Source organism: Tinamus guttatus, unplaced genomic scaffold (assembly GCF_059628265.1).
Source record: "Tinamus guttatus ecotype Peru unplaced genomic scaffold, ASM5962826v1 Tinamus_guttatus_pri_ptg000115l, whole genome shotgun sequence".
In the NCBI taxonomy this organism is placed as follows: domain Eukaryota; kingdom Metazoa; phylum Chordata; class Aves; order Tinamiformes; family Tinamidae; genus Tinamus; species Tinamus guttatus.
In genome coordinates, this window is record NW_028288649.1 from 7,277,476 (window position 1) to 7,299,802 (window position 22,327).

A 22,327-nucleotide genomic window follows, 5' to 3' on the forward strand; every position below is an offset into this window, starting at 1 on the left:
TATTCTTTCATGTTAAATATTTCTAAAAAATCAATACTTTTCCATCAGTTATGACTTTTCTTTATAACGTAATGTGCTGTCCCTCAATTGTTCGCATCATACCATAAGGCCCCTTTCAGCTTTGCAAAGGGTGCTCAGTGCAATGAACTATTGCTCATCAAAACTAACTTCTTATTAAACAAGTTTCTCTGTTGTCAATATGTTTACTTTGGAAGTACTCGGAAACTGAAACTGAGTACATGGACCCAGAACTGAGTAGTATATCATTACTTGCCTTTAAGGTATTGTTGGCACTTTTGACACAGCAGAAGGGATGACATACGAACAGTTACAGGTAAGATTTTTATATATTTTAAGAAATAATGTTATTTTGTTGCTCAAGATAATTTTACTGAAGCAAATTTCTTTTAACTTGTAGACTCTAATTGAAGAGGTTTTAGAAGAAACTGGTTATTACAATTTCTCTTCTAACAGGTGAGCCCAAATGTTCAATTTAAAAATGAAAAATTAAATTTTGTTGTGTTAAAGAAATGTATAATTTTTCTGATTTTGGAATTGCAATTTCACTTTAAACTTAGCGCAATACACATTTCGTTATAACACCATAGATGCATGGACTGGAAGAAATTGATTTGGGACACATTAGCTAATCTAAGCTGTTTTGGCCACATGGTTTCCTCACTCAAATAACAAGACAAGTTTGGCAGCAATTTCCTCATTTTTTCATATAAAGCCATAGTTGTAAAAGAGATCATCCTGCTCATTTTAATTGAGACACATTATAATACTTTGTTTTATTATAACATCTGAAAGTATTAAGCTGACAGATATAGTAAAATGCGTACAGCAGAAAACACAGAAAAAATGGTTGCTAAAAGGGAAAAAATAAAGTTTTTTTTTTTTCTTTAAAACTTTAGGTTACACTTGTTCAAAGATCACTTTTGCAGCCATGAGATCTGACAATTTTGTTCCTAAGTATTCTCAAATAGTTGAAATTTTTGTCTTAATCAAATGCTGCCAAGGTGGGGAGCTGTAGGAAAAATATGAAATAGTGAACAACTAGTGATAAAATTATGGAAAAAGCTCTCACTGTGAACTTCAAGATCTAGCAGGCCTTTTTATAAATTTATAAGTGTGTTGTCTTTGTACAGACTTTTATTTCCTAAACAGACTGGAAAAAAGCATCTTATTGCAATTAAATGTAACTGAGCAGAATATTGAATGTGGACATGAGTCTTTTACACTCTAGTATAAAAATGAGATATCAATGGAAATGTATAGAGTGCTTAAAGATTATGGTAAAATATGCTTTCAACATGTAACAGGAATATGACATAAACGCACAGGAGAAGAAGCAGTAAAATAATTAATATTCTGTTTTCTATTGACAATGCTTCTTTATAACTACTTATTTTTCTGCTGTGCTGGAATTTCCTCCAGTGCAATTGTTCTACAGAATCATAAAGATTTTCTTTTGTGTTTTTGGAAATTTCATTTTAGAGGAGATATGAGGCCATTCTTCATGGCCACACAGGAGGACAGTGTAGTGTAAGTTATTTCTTCCCTATGCCGTATCTGTCCTGCAGGAAGGAGCTGGAAGAAAATAATAAGCTGGGTCAGTACATTTCCACACATACATAAAGGCTAAAGAAGTCTGGGCAATGTTCAGCATTGTTGTTGACTCTGGTGGATGTGGTCTGTGATATATTTGATTTTCTCAGGAACACATTAAAAAGTAGAAGTCAAATTGTGGCTCCCCTGAGTCATGCTGGTTCCCCAGCAGTGCTGATTTGAGCTTCATTCATGGGACTTGTGGCAAAGGCAAAACTGACTCTGGAGAGGGTGAAAGGAGTGGAGTAAAATCTTCTCTTTCAAAGCATGTTGCCTAAATTTTGGCTTTTTTCTGTTTCTTGCCTACAGTTGTTGATGTGCATGTAACAGCTGTATGAGGCTTTGACCCACTCCAGTGCCTATGTGTTATTCTAGCATGGCTGGCATTGGCTGGCACATAAAGAACAGCCATACAGATGCCTGAGTGTTGAGCTGCCACTGGCAGCAATAGGTGCCCTCAATTTTTCACCACGCTATTGCATCCTATTATCTGGTGTGATGCGTGATTACATTTGGTTCTCCTGTCACTATTGCTCCTTTTCCAGTCCATGTTCCACTCCCAGATAGTTATATATTTTTCTCTGTTTTTTCGCTGTTTCAGAAAATGTTTTGACACACATACTTCGGCCTTGGCTGTCAAAAATGTCCTTCTCAATTTCTAGAAGACTTACCACGTCTTCAAAACTATTCTCAGCTCAGTGCTACTTAGAACTTTCCGAACTCGGGCTTATTTTTTTTCTCCCTAACTCTTCGTCCAAACAACCAAACAGTTCAGTTTTGATAGCTGTCCAGTATCAAATGATTCATTTGGCCAGCAGACATGCATCATTAGGTTTTGCCTCAAACTCTCCAAACAGCTTAAGCAAGCCAAAAGGACAAATCACTCTCGCAAGCTGCAGTCCAAGCCATTTATCAGTGTCCACTGTTATTTGGCTTTATTCTAGTACACAGAAGTCAGTCTGCAGCCTGCAGATTAACATCCTAACAGCCATTTTTGCCTAGAGCTGTTATGAGCTTTACTCCACTTCCTCTCTGTTATATATAGTGAATCATTTCAGAAACAACTGCAAATTTTTACAGCAAAAACTCAGTGCACCCTGTGTTTTTCCTGGGAACTCCTTTCTTAGAAAAGTATTTGGAAGGAGAGATTTGGGAAAAAGAAAATTACTTATTGGGAGTAATAAGTGTCTGTATCTTGTTAGTGTTAGGAACACATAGAAGGGCAGCACTCCTGTTTTTAACTTTCCTAGGTTATTTAAAATGCTTTTACTCTGCACTGAGGTCTTCAATTTCTAGAATGGGAAGTTGGAGTGAGGCAGCCTGGGTGAGGCTCTGAAAAGGAAAACAAAAAGTAATATTTCTAGTGGGGAAACAAATTGTCTTCCCTCTTCCTAATAACAAGTTTCTAGCTCTTCCAATACAAGAGTGAAAAAATGAACCCCAAAGAAACCTCAGAAGGCACACCAGATTACTACTTTTTTTTTTTTTTTGAGTTTCTTATTTTTAAAGCTTTTTCTTCGCTTTAGGGCCATTTTCTTGATGATTTCTGAACACTGTGACTTAATGAGATTGGCTCCATATGCCGTAAATCTATAAGATGAATTCTGTTTTTAAACAATGGATTCCTATGCAAAACCATGGGGCATGTGTGCACTTTCTAAAAGTGCTATTAAATACAGAATGAGTAGCTTGACTGCATATAGTGTAATAATGAAGTCTCTTGCCTTATTATGAAGCAGGCTTTATACAGAAAAGAGTTTTGAAATATATTTGCTTTTCTTCTTGGTTTTTTTTTTTTTTTTTTTTAGAGAGTGTGTGTGTGTGTGTGTGTGTGTGTATCCCCAGCTCAAGGTATTTATGACAGGACACCAAATCTTACGTGGGGAGGTGGCATGGAAATTGTATAAAATGAATAAATTGTATAAAGGGTTAAAAATGATTCAAGCACTTGATTGAGAGAAACATTAATTCTTTAGAAACTGAGAGACAGCTTCATAAGAAAAATGTCATGCTTCTTTTTTCGTTTTCATTATAATAGTAATTACTATCTCAATACCAGTCATTTCATGGGGATTAATGACCAGCTGAGGATAATGACCCTCAGCTTTATCTTGAATAATCAACTTGTGCCCATTTGTCACTAATCCCCTGAAATTACTCAATGCTCAGATTGTGTTACTTATTTATGCAGACCCCCTAGTAAACACATATAAAAAAAACCTAAATGTTTCAAAATCATTCTATTCACACCCATCCTGCTCTTATTTCTTTTTTTTTTTTTTTTGCCTATCCTGATATAATATCATACCACCCAAGAGACAAAGTTTTTGTGCAACATTTGATGAACAGCACAATGAAAATTAGTTTCAAACTCTCATCTTCATCTTTATTTCTTCTACTTCTTTATTGAGGTAGACATACCAAATCGATGCAAAAAATCTGTTTTTAATTAATTAAGAGACTTAATCCAAGCAGCAACTCAATTATATAAGAAAGATTCATTACCAGTAAACAAAAGTAGCAATGATTAGCAACAATATTCTGTTCAATTGATTACTGCAGCCCACTGCTAGTATAAAGGCAAAGTTTTATTGCACGTATGACCTGAAATCTGTGTACGGAAGAAATGTTGTTCAAGATTAGTTTTGTAGGACACAGAGCAGTAGTGGTGTAATATAAGAATAAAAGGAAATGGTGTTCATAATGAAGTACATTAATTAATATGTTGTCATTTATCATCTTTTAACCACTTTGTTCAATGCCTCTTTTTTATTTTTATTGGAATTTTAGAATTAGAGAAATTTAGAATTAGAGAAGGGTTTGTGTAGTAGCAAAGAGATATTCCAGAAAGAGGACAACTGTCAACTCTACTTGTAATGGTAGTTATACGTTATTAGGTAGTCAAAGAATTGCCCAAGGTGTTACAAGAGGGTAATATCACTCAAGAATGACAGCAGATTCTGCATTTTTACTGTTTGAGGGAGGCTTCATTTGTCTTGGGGATAATGGTCCACTGGTACATCGTTCAAAAATATAAACACATTACTGCTTGCTTGCAAATCCTTACCATTTTACCTATATATTCTTCAATATTAATTTACCTATTGTGTTAATGATTAAATTATTCTTTTTTTTTTTGTGTACCAAACTAGCCAGACTTTGTGATGTCTGGGTGTTTTTAAAAGCGCTGCTGCATGTTAGTCTGTTCTTCCACCACTACCTATTGATGTTGTCTTGCATTTTCAGTTAATTGATGACTTCTTCCAAGTGTTTATCCACATTGGCTCATACTTCTCACCTTTCTCATACGCAGAACAAAATTATTATGGCCAGCAGCATTTACTAGAGCCATACCAGCAAACTGTTGGTTTATATCTCTCACAAAGAATATAAAAGGCTGACAAAACTCAGCAGTCTCTTTTTTTCTTCATCCATGGCTGCAATTCAGTTGCACGTAGGCAGTCCTCTTCCCGCAAGCCAGCATTTACCACATCTTTTGAGTTAGCTGTCCTTCCACTAAGAGGCAGTGTAGGCCTATATTTCATAAATCACAGATTCTACAGAAATTATTAGAAAAAGGAGGAGCAGCCTGAAAACATGGAGTAACAACTGACATTGCCTGCAGATTTATGCTGTGATAAAACAGTGGCTAACCATTGTCACGTTGGTGAATAGAGAGTGTTCCAAAGGGTGTTCCAAAGACAAAGAAATATGTGGCCAAATGGCCACATTTTAGTCATTTAGGATTAAAGAAATTTACTGGACATAGTTTGCCAGTGAATAGTATGTGCACTGCACTTTTCATGATTGCTGGAGACATGAATTTTACCAAGGGATTGTTCGAGCCACATCAGTAGTCGCTGTGTTCAAAAAAGAAGACAGGTATACCAAGCCTTACTATAAATGGTATAGTGGAGCTCTAGAGAGATAATAACTTATAGAGGAGGATAATAGAGCACAGGAATTAGTGCTAACTGAATCTTTAGATAGTTTCAGGAAAGCTCTGGTCATCTCAGAGTGGCCAATAGTCCAAGGGCACAAAATGTGTGTGTGTTTTTTTTTTTCTTTCTTTTTCTTTTTCTTTTTCTGATTTATGATACCAAAACAAAATACTTTTTCCACTTTGGTTAGTAAGTCCATTTAATTAAGATTTCTATTTCAGATTGTTTTCTGTGAAACAGAATTATGGGAACTACAGCAGAAGCTGTTGGTTTCTTTAGAGTTTTTAATCATTCAGACTACTAGATTGTCTAGCATCCAGATTCCTAGGTGTAAATTACTTATATGCAGACCTAGCTGTGATTTATGAGATTATGTTGAGCAGACCAAGGGTGTGATCCAGGGATCCATCTGGGGCAAGTACCAAAATAAGCTGATCCTGTGGTAGGACTATCACTGACATAGAAGCTTGCTCCTTGCTCAGTTCACTGAAGATTGTTTTAGCAATGCGATAGGTGGAAGCATGCATATCAGTCCCTATATTGAAAAGATGGAGGGGTATCTGGCCTGCTACAAAATTTTGGATGCCTGGTATATCCTGAATTGTTGATACAGTTCAGTGATAACATAAAATTAAATAGCCTCTTGACAGTGCAAATGACTTAAGTCTGCATTGTCTGTAGAAGTAGTGCATGATTATGAAGCTGTCTGTCAGCATTTGGACCATGGAAATGACTGTTTTCAACACTAGGCAGATGGCTCTGATCCCTTGCAGAGATCACATACCCTGAGCTCTCAGACATTCTTATATGAGCTTCCCATCTCTGAATGGAAGCATCTGTCAGCACAGATTTGTTTGACTGAGATAAGGTTGGTTTGCTCTTCCAAACTTTGTTCTAAAGTGGGCCTATCTACTAGTTTGAGGAAAAGATTTACTTCTCGAATCACTTCTGTGTGTTCATGAGATGTCAGCTTGGCAAATTTCTTTTTATAGAGCATAGATGATGTCTATATAAATAACATCAAACATGAAGACATGTTGCTAGTCTTGGTGGTTCACAAAGCGCACTGTAGTCTGGAATCATTCTTGTGCTAGCAGGCGTCTATCTTGCCTGACTCTCTGGACACCAAGAGGTTGCAAAGATAATCTTTTATGGCTTGAGGCTTTCTTGGTTTGCTTAAGCTAGGGCAGTTCTACTGAGATGAAAGAAATAGATCTCCTACCAAGATGTTATTGAATGGAGTTTTGGGGTGTGGCTTTTTTCTTGGCTGAGTGAAAGGCAATCTGAAAGTTTTCTAGTAGATGGAAGACATGATTGGCCTTAGTGTTCAAAAATCATAGCTATATGAAGATAAGTTCTTTAAAACTGTCTCAAAATATCCTTGATGACTGTAGCTAGGGGAAGAGTTTCACATTGTTAGTTTGCATGTAGCAGGGTAAGATGCAATGAGAGCTATTCTAGGATGTCAGTATTGTTCTGACAACTGATATGGTGCCCCTCAAGGTATAGTTGTGTCACTTTTCCATGAGGACTGCAGTAGAAGTTTACAGATAATGGAAAGTCAGATCTTCATGGCTCCAACTTGGTACTCCATAAAGATAAGGTAACCGTTAGGTCTTATCAAAATATCAGCACCAGTTTAAATATGCTTAGTCTTGACAGAGCATAGGAAAATTTTCAGGTTAAGCCTAGACATCAGAACAAAATGTGAGGTAATCTGATCAACTCAAGGTAATGTCTGGGCAAAGAAATTGTGAGTACTAACTGGTAAGGCAGAAAACAGAAAGTGAGCAGGAGATGCATCTAACACAGCCAAACAGCAGGAAAAGGAATGTGGGAATAGTGGAGGGGAGACTGATACGGGAGAAGGAAAAACTGACTGGGACTGACCAGGCAGGACAGATGGTAGACTAGGACAGAGGTGTGTGAAACAGGACTCAAACTCCAAAAGGAAAGAGGGAAAGGGAAAGGAGTCTCTGACAGCTAGAGCACTGGAGTGTGTGATACTCTCTTTTAGATTTTTTGGAAAGCGTGTATCTCCTCATCTTCTGGTGCTAGTACTCACAGAGGATTGTTACCATAACTACTAGAAGTTACTTATTAGTGTAAACAACAGAGCCTGTGGAGTGCAGCTAGTGCTTTCAACCTTGCAGATGTGACCTGGATGGGTAATGTCACATAATGGAATTTCTGGAGAGGAGCTAATTAATGATATAAAGATTAGGAAGTAACATACAGAAAGCCTGATAGTCAATGTTTTCAACTACATTGCAGTAGTTGTGCAATGCAGTTGCATTGTAAGTAGTTGTGAGTAAGTAGTTGTGAGTAAGGCAAATGCTCTTCTTGTTAGGTATCGTGATAAATATTTCAGTTGCGTGACCACATTCTACTTTTTCCAGAGGTACAGTGCAGTATCATAGTCATAGTACTGTCCTACATATTACAGTACACTAACATAATAATTGAGGATTATGTTATCCACAGAGTGAGGCTGAGTGAAGGTTTGCTGGTAGCTTTCGGTCTAGCTTCATTTTTTTATGTGTACTGGGCTTTACAACTTTAACAGTGATCTTTCAGCAACTGATTTCTGAGTACGTGTTGATATGCATGTGTAAAAAATATACAGTATTTTTTTTCTTTGCTCATCACTGGAGTTTTTCCATGTCTTTTAGTACTTCTGTAATCAATATATGGTATGCTTCCCAAGGTAGTTTGTGTATAGAGGAATGTTTGATAGGTCTTAGGTTTTGGATATCTGTTATACCTGATGTATACTTATGTCAGGGAGAAAAGGGCTGAAGAGGTCTTACTCTTGCAGTATAGAGTAGTGATGTTTTGAGATTAAAAAAAAAAAAATAAGCACTAGCACTACTTTCTCGAAGCACTGATTGTGAGAACTCTTTTCTTCATATTTTTGTAGGATAATTATGCTGTAAACAACATGATTATTTAATGGAGGAGTCTTCATGTACATAAAGCAGCTGAGAAACAGCTTCATCACTTTCTGTGTTCATTTTCTTTCTAGCCATCTAAAGAAGGATTAGCAAAGGAGTGATGTTAAGTGGTGTTAAAGACTTCCTTTAAACTACTCTTCCGTTTTGCTGAAGTCTCTAAAGTTGTTACATCAGCAACATAAGTTAAATCTGCCCCACGAATGCTTTGTGTTGCATTCAGGTCTCATTGATTAGCTGTTGAGAGACCTTTGCAGCATGCACTGTAATTCTACTTGTGTGCTGTGCAGGCAAGTCCATAAATTTGAAGTTAGAGGAACATTAGGCAAACCAGTTCCATACATATAGTGTAAATGATAGAATTTCACCCACAGATTTTGGCATCAAACTCTGTTATAATGCCTGAACTAAAGCATTTCTTTGAATATGTATCTGGGCTCTCTTGGCTTGTGCATCATATTGATGGCATGACTGCTTTCTGCTGATAGCACAAAGACTGACCCTAGAGCTGGTGACTCTGATTAGTGTAAGCTGCTTACCTAACTACCTTTTTTTTTTCCAGGTATCTTGACTACCAGGGGGCACAAAGAACTATCCAACAAAAGAGGAGATCTTGTAATTATGAACAAACTGTTCAGAACTCTTCCTGATTAAGTCAAACTTCTTGTACTTCAGCAGATGCTGTCTGATTACCAAAGGGACATTTGAAGGATTGCAGTGTGGGATAGTTTCAAGAGACCTCACTTGTGATATTTTCAGGGTGATACTGTTAGTGCAGATTTGTTTACAGCATAAGCACTTTACAAGGAACATATGGAAAGACGCTTCCAGGTTTGTACATTAGGTGCAAAACACAGCTCCCAAGGTACACATCTTCTATTTTTATGAAATATATTTAGGTTTTCTGGAACTATATTTTAAAGCCTGTATCTTTTATATATATATCCATTTATGTCTTTAATGGGAATAAAAAGAGCTTGGAGGTTGAGCTATCACCAAACAGCAAATTTATGTAGGTTCACTGTACCAGAATTAGAAACAGATTAAACCTCATCAACATGATTTTAATATTTAGGAATAGTTTATCTACTGCTGATATGACGTGTTTGCATGGCATTTGCAACTGGCATAGCTTCTGATGGACCTGCTATTTTAAAAATAGCTGTTTTAACTGTTATTTCAGAATGTCTGTATATTATATGTCTATCTTTAGGCACACATTGTATAGATATGAGTATATAAAGTGTGTGATACGTGTGTATACATTTTATATACACACATTTACTGTTTAGCAGAGAGTAAATTAAATACAAGCTTTGCTGCTAATTAAAACTGTAGCACTTGAAAGCACTTTCAGAATTTCAATATTTATTTGCTCTATATTAAATGGAGATAAAAATGTATCTGTGCAGCATCACGGAGCTACCTTTTTTTTGTCCACAGTTTGGTAAGGAATACTTCTGAAGGCTTTTCCCTACAGTTGGTACTATGGCAGTCACAACCACTGAAAGTAGCTGGACTGCATTGGAAGACGTAGCCCTACTAACTCTGAAAACTGTTAACATAGTGGTCATCATATGATTATACGAAGTAATTTGTTACAGAGGTAGACTGTGTAATCTTTGTAGGTTGGGGGAATGATTTTGCAGTTTCTAACAGGTTTGTAACATATGATTAGTTAACTAGCCTTCATTTCCTAACAATCTAAGAATATTATTTCACCTATAATATGAGATGCAGTGAAAAATGGTCTGTGGGACAGTATGTAAAAAAAAAAAAAAAAAAAAAAAAAAAAAGTATCCATTGGTTTTATGTAGCATAGAAAGTTTCCAGCAGTTTCTCTACATCCATATACTGGTACAGTCATGATAACAAAAGCCCATTACGGACTGCTTTAAAAATCATATGAAGAAGGTAAAGTTAATTAAATGTCTTAATTGGGCTTTCTTATAATGGAGGAAGTGAATACAGTTTTGTCAAACCTGATGGATTATAAAGTAAATCTATACTACATATAGCTGCCAATGGAACTGATTGTATTGATCATTATTCAGAAAGACTTCATTTAAATTAAATCTTGATATGCTGCCCCTATTCATGTTGAATATTCATTCTCATGATAATTTTACATTCAAAATAGTATAAAATTATCTTCACTTAAAGAAATCCATTTCAATATCTTTTGGTAGAAATATCATATGATTTAATTGTCATGAATGCCTTAAAATGCCTTGGATCTTCTTACACATATGTTTTGGAGTAGCATAGTTTATTTAATCTGAATTTAGGTAATAATGTAAAGTGCTCCACTCCTATTTGATGGCACTATTTTTGTTAAAAAAATAGATTATAATTAATGATTCTTATTGTGTTTATCTTAATACGTTTGTAGTGTTGTTGATTTTGAAGTAAATTTTGAATTGCCTTTTTTTTTTTTTTTTTTTTTTTTCCTTAAACCTCTGAAACATGCTAGACTGGCTGCCTCTGGTGGCCAACAGCAGAGAGCAGACCTGTCTCCAATAAACGGAAGATGGGTGGTAGATTTCATCAAGGCAAATCCAAGCAGGGAATCAGCAACCTTTTCTGTTTCTTTCCAGGAGTTCCCTAGGAATTTTTTTCTTCCATAGAGTTGCAACCAAACTGGCTTGCCCACTCTTTCAGAAAGGAACTGAGACATTCTTTTCAACTTTCTTTACTCTTTGGAGCAGAGACTCCAAGACTCCATTCTTTTCAGCTTTCTTTACTCTTTATTTACAGGCACAGATGCTTAAAATTGAACATTTACTCTGTGTTGCTCCTGGTTTTAAAAGCAACATTTTGGTCGGATCAGGGTGCTGATGGGGAAATGGCTGCCTTAAAATGGCACACGGCTTTATGCTGTGTCCCTTGTGCTTTTGAAACGTGTTAAACATGGTTCAAATACGAAAAATTCAATATGAAAATTTTGTTACTCTGAACATTGGTGAAAACAATTGCTTGCCAGCTGGAAATTTAGCAATTTCTATTAAAATGGAGATTCTCCTGGGAATATCTGGATATTTAGTGAGGATAAATATGAAGAATGCTGACTTTATCTCTTCTCTTACACTATTTTTTGTGAATAGGAATTTGCAAATACCCTTTGGGCATCATTTTATGATAAAGAAATAGTTGTGTGTATCACTAGATTTAAACTATATTTTGCAACAGAGAACTTATGTAGTGGATTGTATTTTGTGATGTAATACTGCCTGGGAAGAGCTGCAAATAGTTTGGAAAATTTTGCAAGTGTACATCATCTAGATAACATATGGATGTTTAAAATAGTATGCGCTAGATATATGCCATGAAATTCTAACCTGTAACCATGTACCTGTAATAGAATGGCTTCTGTTTTTAGTTTGAAAATACAAAATGTACAAAAAGTGTCATTACCCAAAGTGTTACTAATCTTGAGGCATTACTACATAGATGCCTTCCACTGAGACCAAGGCCCATTGCATTTGACATCGTATAAAAAGTCACAAGAGCTAGTCCTTCTATGAATAATTTATTGTTTAGGGAAACAGAAAACAAAAATAAGTTGCATGATATCATTCAGCAAATCTGTAGCAAACTTCAGAATACAGCATTCATCTGCAGAGCTTTAGTTCAGTGCTTAAGTGGTGCCCTTCAAGATAAGTATAGTTTTTTTGTGTGTGTTTGTAATCTTTACTGCTATATGCATGAAAAATACCATATCCAAGAACCAGGTGTAGATTTAGACGACTTGATTTTTCATAATAATGGTGTTGAAGGCAGTGGGTTTACCCACAGTTAACTGTGAATTTCTTGTATGGTAGTCCAAACTACGGCTCAGTAAGACCTTTCCTTCAGCTTGCATGGCTGCAGTAAAGTAACGGAGATCGTGCAGTACTGTGCCTTCTGTTTTTCCTCGCTGCACCTACCTTCTGCAGCCATCTGACTGCAAGTTCTTTCCCTGGCAAATAGACTGTATGTGGATTCTGTAGCCGGATTTATTTGTCTTTTGTTGTCTCTCAGTCATCTCCCAGTTCCCTGTCAAATCTCTGAATAATGGACTATTGACAGTAGATCAAACCATAAATCTTATTCTCTGTGTGAATTCTTGTTTGCAGTTGCAGAGTGATGTACTTAAAGACTGCATTTCTTAAAGTCATTCTGACTTTCAGGGCAGTTTTTTGACAGAATTGTTGCCTCATTATTTTTGATATTTCATATCAAAACCATAGGTGACTAGCTCAAGATCTTATGAAATTGTGTTAATTAAAGAAGAAAGGCTGGCAATATTCCTTGCTAAAATCAAGAAAGCTATTAGCATTATCTTCTTCCAATAGAATATTAGACACAATTTTAGCTTGTATATAATTTGTAGGAAATTCTAGCCAAGTTTTAGAAAGAACTGGCAATTTTAAGCCTCTCCATTTCAGGAGAGGTGAGAAGAGGAAAGTGCTTGAAAATGTTTGATTCTGACTGTATGAATAGGCCACTGATTTGAATTTAAAAAGTCGGATCTGGAGGTTTTATCATTCAATCTCTCTAAATTTGCATTTGTAAAAGAGAGGTCTTCTGATTCATTTTGTCTCTTGTCTTGCAGGAAACTGAATTATACAACTCCTCTCTGTACAACCGTTCTCAACAAAAGATAGTGAGAATCATAATAAGAAAAATACTCATTTCAAAATACTTGACATTTGAATCCACAAATTTCCTAGAAAACAAGGATCTTGGTTTTGTTTCTACAATTAAATGACTATTCACTGCCATGTTTTTACCTCACCTACTCTCCAAGCAACACTACCAAGTTTTTAATTTTACCAACCAAAGCTATAATCCTTGAGTTAAACTATAAATAATCCAATTTAATTTGCTCAAAATTTAGATTTACAACTACCGTATTGTCTTTCCTCTGCCTTTATCTCCACTCATGCAGTGTGAGCAAGTATAAAATGCTGGCAGTTATCCTTACCAGTGGAATGGGTGCTCTGCTACACTCACAGTCTTGTTTGTAATGATGATGGTTTCTTCTTATTTCCTCTAGGATCCACTTGGAGTCATTTTTAGACATTTTGATATTTTTACACCTTTGCTCTTTATTCATTAATCCCCATTAATCCCCATTGCATCTGAATTTACTGTATACGGTGCCTTTTATATGTATTAGATAGTACTTCTCTTTGTTACAGTTTGTCCAGCTCCAAGTGTGCATTTCTTTGGCCATGGGTGAGTTGTCCAGACAGAATGGCTCCATTAGAACTAGTTTTACTATTGCTATTGATGAAAAGATTATGTCAACTGTAAGGAATATGTTGTTGGAGAGTAGGAGATGGGATGATTTGCTGTGTGCAGCCCACTTACCTTTCTCACATCTCTTCTACCTGGTCCTCACGCAATACAAGGATGGAGTTGTCCCACAGAGTACCTTTCTAACTGAATTTCTTCAACAGTATTATGGGTATATGTTTGCAAATCCAATTTCTTTATACAGTCATTGAAATAATACGTTGCTTTTATTTTATTTAGGAAGTTTTTTTTTATTTATTTTAATTAGCAGTATCCAAAATCGAAAGATTTACATTTCCTTAACTTGATCATGGTGATTAGTCTGTTGCCTTTCCTCAGAGCAGGTCATGATCCAAGCTGGAGTTACCCGGGATGATGAATCCTGGTGCAATGTGGCACTTTGATGCTGTTGGTCTGATGCCCTGGCCCACGGCCCATGACACAGCATATGCCTCAGGGGCTGTTTATCCAGTATCTGCTGTGATTCATTCGTGGTCCGGATCCAACCAGTGGAGATAAACTGGAGGCAGCACCGTGCCAAGCACAAATAGGACCGTCCAATTTGTCACCTGTTAGCAGTGTTGGTTTCAACAGCCCTCTTGTGAAGACCTGTAGGAGCCAGCACCGGCAGCCCAATAAAGCCTAGAGACTTTTGTAAAGCTCTACAATGCAATCTGTTAGTCTTAAATTATGCTGTGTTGAATGGATCATTTCTGTAATTACATTTATATTGCAGAGAGTAAGCATTAAATAAATGAGGGAGGTGTAGCACTCCAGTAACTCCAGAGAGCTATTTTTAAAAATATCTTCAGTTAGGCTTAAATTAATGTTGACCTATTTGTCATTTTCCCTTCTGCGAGACAGACATTTCCTGTGCTCCTTTACATATATTTTGAATACCCTCTCAGTATAAATGAGGAAGCCTGGCAGTTTATTAGAGCTTTGCCTTGAGTAACCTGCTCACTGTCTTTCAGAAAGAGCTTTTCCTGAGAGTTCATTATTAAATGATGATGTGCTAATAGCAATATTTCTTATTGAAAAATAATTATGGAATGGACAGAAATAGATGTTCGTGACATGCAGGAGTAATAGACAATGAAAAATACTGTGTTCCTGAACAAGATAATCAACATTGAACATACTCATCATTGCCTTGTTCCCAGAAAGAATTGCCTGCTCGGAGACATGCTCGTGGAAATCAGTGGGTACTTTTTTTTTTCCCAATGCGAAACTCATATCAGATTTCTCCAGGTGAAATGAGTTTAACTGACAGATTAGGACTGTTGGACAATGGTTGGACAACTTACTCAAGGACAACTATAATAATCCATCGCTGCCCTCCTCCGATCATTATGCACTGTGGACCATTTTGAACATCTCGTCAGGCGACCTCCCTGAATTTTCCCTTGTTGATGTACAGGAGTTCCTGCACTCATTAAGTATTTATTTTAGGAAGAAATTCCTTAAAATGTTGCTATTCTTTCCAAGATTGTTTTCTTTGGGCATTTTCTGAACCTTGGGACCTTTGCATGACTGCTTTTAGCAATGGCTGCAGGACAGAGCTAGAAGGGTGGCCAAAACCCTGGATGCAGAGACTCTCCCAGTGACTATTCAGGGTGGATGTGGGAGTCTCACTTTGCTAAACGGGCCACTATAAAGTAGTATAAACAGTCCTTTTGCAGGGTATCTGGAAGGTATGTGCAAATTCTTATCAAAGGGATTTGGACATCTTCTGCTAAAGGATTAATCCCATGATACTGTTAATATTGTTCAGGATCACCATACCCCATAACTCATCTTTGCTCAGTTTTCAGGTGCTAGCAGAACCACGTGACAGAGGTGGACAAAATATTATTAATCTTACACCATGGCATCTGCTTCCTATTAAGAGAGAAAGAAATAAACATCCTGATTTTGTATTATGTCTCTCTCAACAAGAATCCTGCCAGCCAACTACAGGAGGTCAGATCTGTTTCCCTCATACTCTCCCATGGAGCCTCTGTCTATGTCATTTTTCTTTGCTCAGAGCATCCCTTGGTCATCAGCTTCTTCTTCCTTCCAAAACATGGATTTTTAAAGTGCTTTTTTTTTTTTCCTTCTCATCTCTGTGATGTATAGCGGCAAAATTATATATAATAATACATTAAAATATATAAAATAAATATATATAACATGTATATTTAGATATATAAGATGTAAAAATACATAATATTGATAAGCCCAGACTATGTCCAACCATTGCAATTTTCAAGCTTTCACTTCAATTTAAAATTAGTTGCTAATCTAAGCTTTTATTTCCATTATTATTCAACCTCTGTTTCTATTGCTTTGTGTATTTCTGTCTTGTTTCTTCAGCTTGCAAGAAAATAGCATATTTATATGTAGAAGAGAGATGCATTTCCTCAGGGTATTTTCCAAGGTTTGTTCTTTGATGTCGTGTGTTTCTGTCTGGCTGCTCTGTTCCTTTGTGCACCTCAGAACTGGGGGATATTCCTACTTCTTCAATCAAACACACTTGGCAACAAGCTGAGTCGCTTGTTTAATGAAGAGGAGTTACCGCCCTTTCAGAGTAGGTGCTTGTTTGTCCTCTGTGGTCTCTCTCCTTTCTATCAACACTGCACACAGCAAATGTTCCCTCTTCACTGCTTCAAAGACACAAGCCCAGTGTCTCACATTCAAATAAACTCCCCCAAAATATTCAAAAGTGTCCTAAAGCATGTTTCACCATAATCTGTAAGGGGAAAATTTTGGACTGAATTCTTATAATCATTGCTGTAACAGGTGCAGGTTTTTTTTGTTGTTGGTGGTTTTTTTTTTCAACCAAATGATACATTTCATGTTCACGAAAATGTGTTCATTGCTTGACAGTAATTATTCTACACATTTGCTTCATTACCAAGTAAAATATTAAGGCTTAACTATCCTTAGTAGTAGGGATTAACATCCTGTAGCTTTGGGTTTTTTTATGTTTATGAAAAGCTTTTGAATAATTTGGGTGTTTAGTCTTATTCTTTCTTGTTTGTGGAAATTTTATTTCACTTATTTGTAGAGGATGGTGAAGGTGGTGTAGATGAAGGAGGAGGGAAGAAGACTAGAATCATTATAAATGATTTAAAATTTTATTATTGCATTTGAAAACCTAACAATATTCGTCCTGCTAAGATAAGACGAGTTTCTTCTTGTAATGTATGAAAGAGCATGATAGTAGTTTGCTTTCTTGTAGAGCTTTTCATCTGACGCTCAGGACTGCTTTATAAATGTTAATAAATGGATATTTTAGCATTCAATCAAGGGAAAGCATCAGATCCTCTTTTTACAGTTGTAGAAGATAGACAAAGAGACAGAGGAACTAGCTTTAGTTTAGTTCATTTACTCACTAGGATTTTGATTACAGGTTTTGTTGAGTGAAACACCTCATGTCATGGGCAAGAACACCCGGTTCTGCGGAATTTGTGCAGTTCTGTACACCTATTTTACTCCAAGCCATAGGATCAAAGTCTCTTGATTCCTGGTATTTCAGCTACTGCATCCTCTTTTTTCTCCCAAAGTGGAGATCTTCTAAGAATATTCTTACACCATGTACTTGTTTGAAAAAAAGCTTTTACTTGTTGCAAAAAAGCTTTTCCATGTGTTCCTGAAGATGAGATTAGTTTCTAAGAGCTTGATTCACTGCAGATCATGTTACTCATGCAGCAGTTAATCACTTCTTTCGAAAATAAAATACAGAAGCAGAAACCAAATGCTATGAAGCTGTGTTTTGCCATCATTCCTGCCTGGCACTGGTGCAGCTTACTGCACTCATGTCCTAGTAGTGACATTAAGAGCTTAAGAACAATAGGATGAAAACTGAACTGGCGGATTTGGGAGTGTGGAATTTCTCTTACGAACTTCTGACTTATCTGCAAAACCCAGAAACTTGTAACTGGTCTGCAAAAATAATTTCTTAACCACTACTCTGGTTTTCAACATTTCCAGTTTTAATTGCAATGCATTTTATAAACAGTAGTCTTAAAAGACTACACTGAGCCAGCTCTGTGGACTGATGATACGGCTTTTTTTTTTTTAAGCAATTATGAAAAAGCTAAATGAATAACCCTGTGCCTGTGTAATAATTTTTAGATGATACTCAATGACTGACTTTGTCAGTCTGTCCAAAAAGAAATAGTGCAAGACCCTCCTGAAGCAACATATAAACTGTAGATGAGGCACGAAATGTGCCATTTAATTTGAACTTGCTTACATGTTTGTTTATTCAGTCTTTTTCTTTAGCTGGGTATATTTTTGAAAAAGACCTTTTTGCAAAGAGTAATAGGATTGTGATAAAAAGTCTGCAAAAGGTAAAATCAAAAATTGTGGCCCAGTTTGATCTCTTACTCTTGCTGTGAAACCAAAATCAATCTGCAAACAAAGCGTTATGAAATTGGTACTATTTCAGAAGGTTATGAGAGGGAGACTGCCTATAACCTGTTTATGCTGTAGTTAACTTTTTATGGGCTATAGGAAGCATGGCAAGTTAGCCACATCTGAGCACTTACAGCAATATTTTCAATGTTGGCGCTAGGATGCTGTTAGGAATACAAAACACCTTCTGTATTTGTGCTGTTCCCGTTTGTATTCCTTTCATGTCTCAATTTTGGGGCAATTCTTAGAATTGCAGAGATGATTCTAAGGACATTTGGAAACATTCAAAGCTGGTGATCCTGTAGAAATGTGCTTCCCGTAATGCATTGAAATGTCCAAAAGGTGCAAGTGTGTTGTCTTCTAGCTGTGCTGCTTGGAAAAGATGATCCATTGGTGCACTGCACTCCCTGATTTCTTTGTGTTCATGCTATATATGTTGTTTGGACAATATCTATCCATATGTATACTTGGGATCAGAGGTTAGAAAATTCTTATCAGAGAATTCTCTTATTGTTTGGGGAAGCAGGCAAGGAAAATATGGTGCACATCTATGGATTTTTAATCTCTTACCTTGGTTATTCACAACCCCTGTAAACTACTGTGTTCCTCACAGACATGCTTTTCTGTCTTCACATGGCCATACTCTGCCCCCCCAGTTTCCTTATGCCATCATTTCATCATTTACTTCAGATTAGTTATTTCATGGCTGCATAGTGAAAACATCTCAATGGTTTGTTCGTTTGTTCGTTTGTTTTAATTTTTGGGATGTTATTTAATTGTTCATTTCTTACCAATAGAAGATATGTTATTAATTCAAACACTGCTTATTTTGTTCACTGTTATTCAAAAATAGGTATTCCAAAATGAATGGAGATGTTCCAAAATGCCTTTTATTTACTTCAGAATATTTTAGGTCTTTATTTATTTGTAGGCATTGATAGAGCAGTAAAACCTATAATAACATGCAAAAACTGGATGTTTGGCTTTACAGCTTATAACTTGCAGCCAGTGTACTGAGGGCAAGCAGCATTAAGAGAGCATAATGTAAACATTAAAGAAATTGTGGCTTTGCAGTCAGGACATCTGCAAAGACATAGAGGTCCTCTCACACACTTCTTCCGCAGCAGTATTTATGCAGTCCCTGATGTCTTCCTCTGTCTAGTTAAGTATTTAATTCAACATATAGTCAGAACGATGATTACTACAGGAATGCTGGAAAGAAGTAAAAGTGGAGGTGATTGATTTTAAAATGTGGTCCGCAGGAAAGCTGGGATATAGAGCTTCCTGTTCCCATGAGCCCATGGAGGGATTCCTGCCCTGTGCAGGGCCTTACAGAAAGTCAAGAGAACTAGTTAGTAGCTCTGTTCCTCTGTTTAAATCTCCGATTTAAAACTCCATTGACTTGAATCAACCACCTAGTTAAGAACATCTTTGAAGTCAGAGGTGTTTGAAGAAGAAAGTGATCTTCCTAGATGGAGCCTGAGTGTGGCTGAAAAGTGGAAAACAGTTTGTGTTTTTTTATTTTTAACCTTTATCCTCTCTTAAACTTTCTGATATTTTGTCTGCTTTGAGATTTCTGTTCATTGAATGAATCTGAACTTCCCCACTCTTTCTATAAAGGAGCTTAAACTTTCCCCCACCCTTGTATAAAATGCTTTTATGTTCCTCATGCTGGCAACATTCCAAAACTCCTGAGAGATCTCAAAACGAGGAGTTAATATGACTTTAGGCTTTGATTTTCTCATCATATGGCTAAAATTCTTGCATTACCTTCTAGGTGATTCATATGCTATTAATTTGCTATTTACATGTCTGAATCCAGCCTGTGATCACGTAGTGTCTTTTCTTCCTTTCAGCAATGGCTCTTGGGATCCTCCCACTTTGTTTTTCCTCTTCTATTTTTTATTTTATCTCTTTTGCTTTCTCATACTATCTGTTGTAGGGACCTTGCCATCACTTTTTTACCGGAAGTAGCGGGATGCTCAGTTCTCTTGCAAAAGGGTCTGCAAAAGAGTAAGAACCACCGTCTCTGTAGGGCTGTCCTACAGACCAAGTCTTCCCACCTTGAGAAATATAGAGCAGGGCTGTTTGAAGTTGTGTCGCATGGATGGACTTCAGCATACCCAACACAGGAACTTTATCCCCTGGTTGATAGTGACAATTTTTAACCAGTTTTGTAAATTGGCTTTATATTTAAAAGCTGGCAGGGGCTTTTGGCTCTAAGTTCACATGCCTCCGCGTTCTACCTCATTGATAATACGATAGTAACTATGTGACTTAAACACTTATAAAAGGGTACAAGAAAGTAAGTGTCATATTGATATTTCTGTGTCATGCTGTTTTTTCTACATATTCTGTTATGCTTTGCTTTTGCTGTTCATTCTATTCATCAACACTATGTTTACAGCTTATATAGAAATCATGGCACTTTTTCCAAGTGTGAAACTGTCACTCCAGCGACACAGCATTGTGGCTGATTTACAAAGAAGGCATCATCATGCTGTACACAGGCTGTGACCGGAGCAGAGATATTGTTGGTCCTTTGAAGTTAAAGATTTTATTTATTTATGCGACAAAAGAGGGATTTTCCATCGTTCAGACACCAGGAAAAAAATAAATAATCCCTGTGAGGGTGAGAGCACTGTGTTCACTTCTCCATACCACAGGATCTGCTCAGGAGAATCGGAGACTAGAGAGCAGCAGACCCGAGTGAGGGATTTTTCTGCCTCCAGTCACAGCCAGACTCCACTCCTCGGCTTCGGTCATCCCAGACTGGCCCTCCTTGGATGCTGGAAGGGCCAGCATCGCTTCAGAAGAACGCGTGGCTTGAGTCAGTGTAGGGCTTTGGAGTCTCTTCAGATTCCCCTGTGTTGATGTTTTTATGTGAAGTTAAGTCAGGCAGTAAATTAGTCAACTGATGATTGAATTTGATCTGAAAGAAAAGAATTGGGACACTAAGGAAACATTTTTAAAGGAGTGTTTTAAATGGCTTTGATTCTTCAAACTGCAGCTGAGGATAGCTTAAAAACTAATGCGGAGTTTCAGTTGCTACCCCAGAAATGGCAAGGTTTGGCAATCATTCACTTACCATTAATGATTTAAGGACTTAAACCCTGCTTAGGAATGGAATTCAGTCCAACCTTAAGGCCCACCTTAAGGGAACCTCTAGAATAGAGATTTTTACCACCACATATTTTTAAACTTCATATTCATAGTAAAAATGTGAGATGGGAAACTCAGGGGAAAATCCTAATGGAGGAATCACATGTCAATTTTTAATCTAAGCACATTGATCTTAATGTACAGGATGAGGTTTTGGTAATATTTATCTTATGCTAAGAGTACATCAGATGAGGGAATGTACGAGAACTGCATATTGTTACGGCAATCAAATTGAGAGTTTTGGAGTCCAGAAAAGAGGTATCTAAAATTAGTGAAATTTCCTAAGACCAGAGGAATACTGTCTGTACAAATTTCAGAATGTTAATAACAAAAAAGCAAGTTATTGAAAAAAGCACAAAATGAAGGAGTTTAAACATAAAATTATGAAGGATTATTTTTTTTCTTTGACACTGAATCTGTACCCTCTCAAAATTTCAGAAAAGTAGTTTTCTTGGCTAAGATAAATAAAATGGTACAAAAGGTTATCCAGTTTGGTTGGTATTCTAGCTTTGATGCTCTTGTTTGTATATGGAACAAAACAGATGAAATCTGAAGAAGGTCAGTGTTGATAATGATGATGTTTTTGAACTTGCCATGCCAACTTCGTGTTCTCCCTGCTATTTAGCAGGTTCCGCAGAAGTTCTTCCCACCCTTCCTCTCACTGCAAATTGACTCGTTATTCTTGGCTTTTCCTTTCTCTTTATTGCTCTTGCAAATGTTAGTAAACTTTTTCAATGGCAAAAGTGTTGAATTCAGGTAGAGCTCTCTATATAGCCTGCCTTTAAAATATTTTTCTTTAGTTATTGAATGTTTGAATTGTTGCTTGATGTCATGCCTTCATATTTGATTAATGATTGCTTGTCACTTAAAAAAACAGTGTGAGATGGAGAGAGCGCCTCACTGGGAACACTGTTCTAAACATGAAGGCATTTCTGAAGCCATGTAGCATAAAATGCTTAATTCTCTGCTTTTTCTTTTCTT

At 36.6% G+C, this 22,327-nt stretch overlaps 1 protein-coding gene across 1 annotated transcript in view; it reads left to right on the plus strand.

Moving 5' to 3' along the window:
• NEK10 (NIMA related kinase 10) overlaps nt 1–9,397 on the plus strand; it is a 78,673-nt gene extending 69,276 nt beyond the window's left edge. Inside the window, exons 33-35 of the mRNA XM_088521206.1 lie at nt 282–334; nt 419–474; nt 9,066–9,397. Coding sequence (XP_088377332.1) covers nt 282–334; nt 419–474; nt 9,066–9,153 — 197 coding nt within the window. The 3' untranslated portion in view covers nt 9,154–9,397. The remainder of the gene's footprint in view (nt 1–281; nt 335–418; nt 475–9,065) is intronic.
• The last annotated feature ends 12,930 nt before the right edge of the window (nt 9,398–22,327 follow it).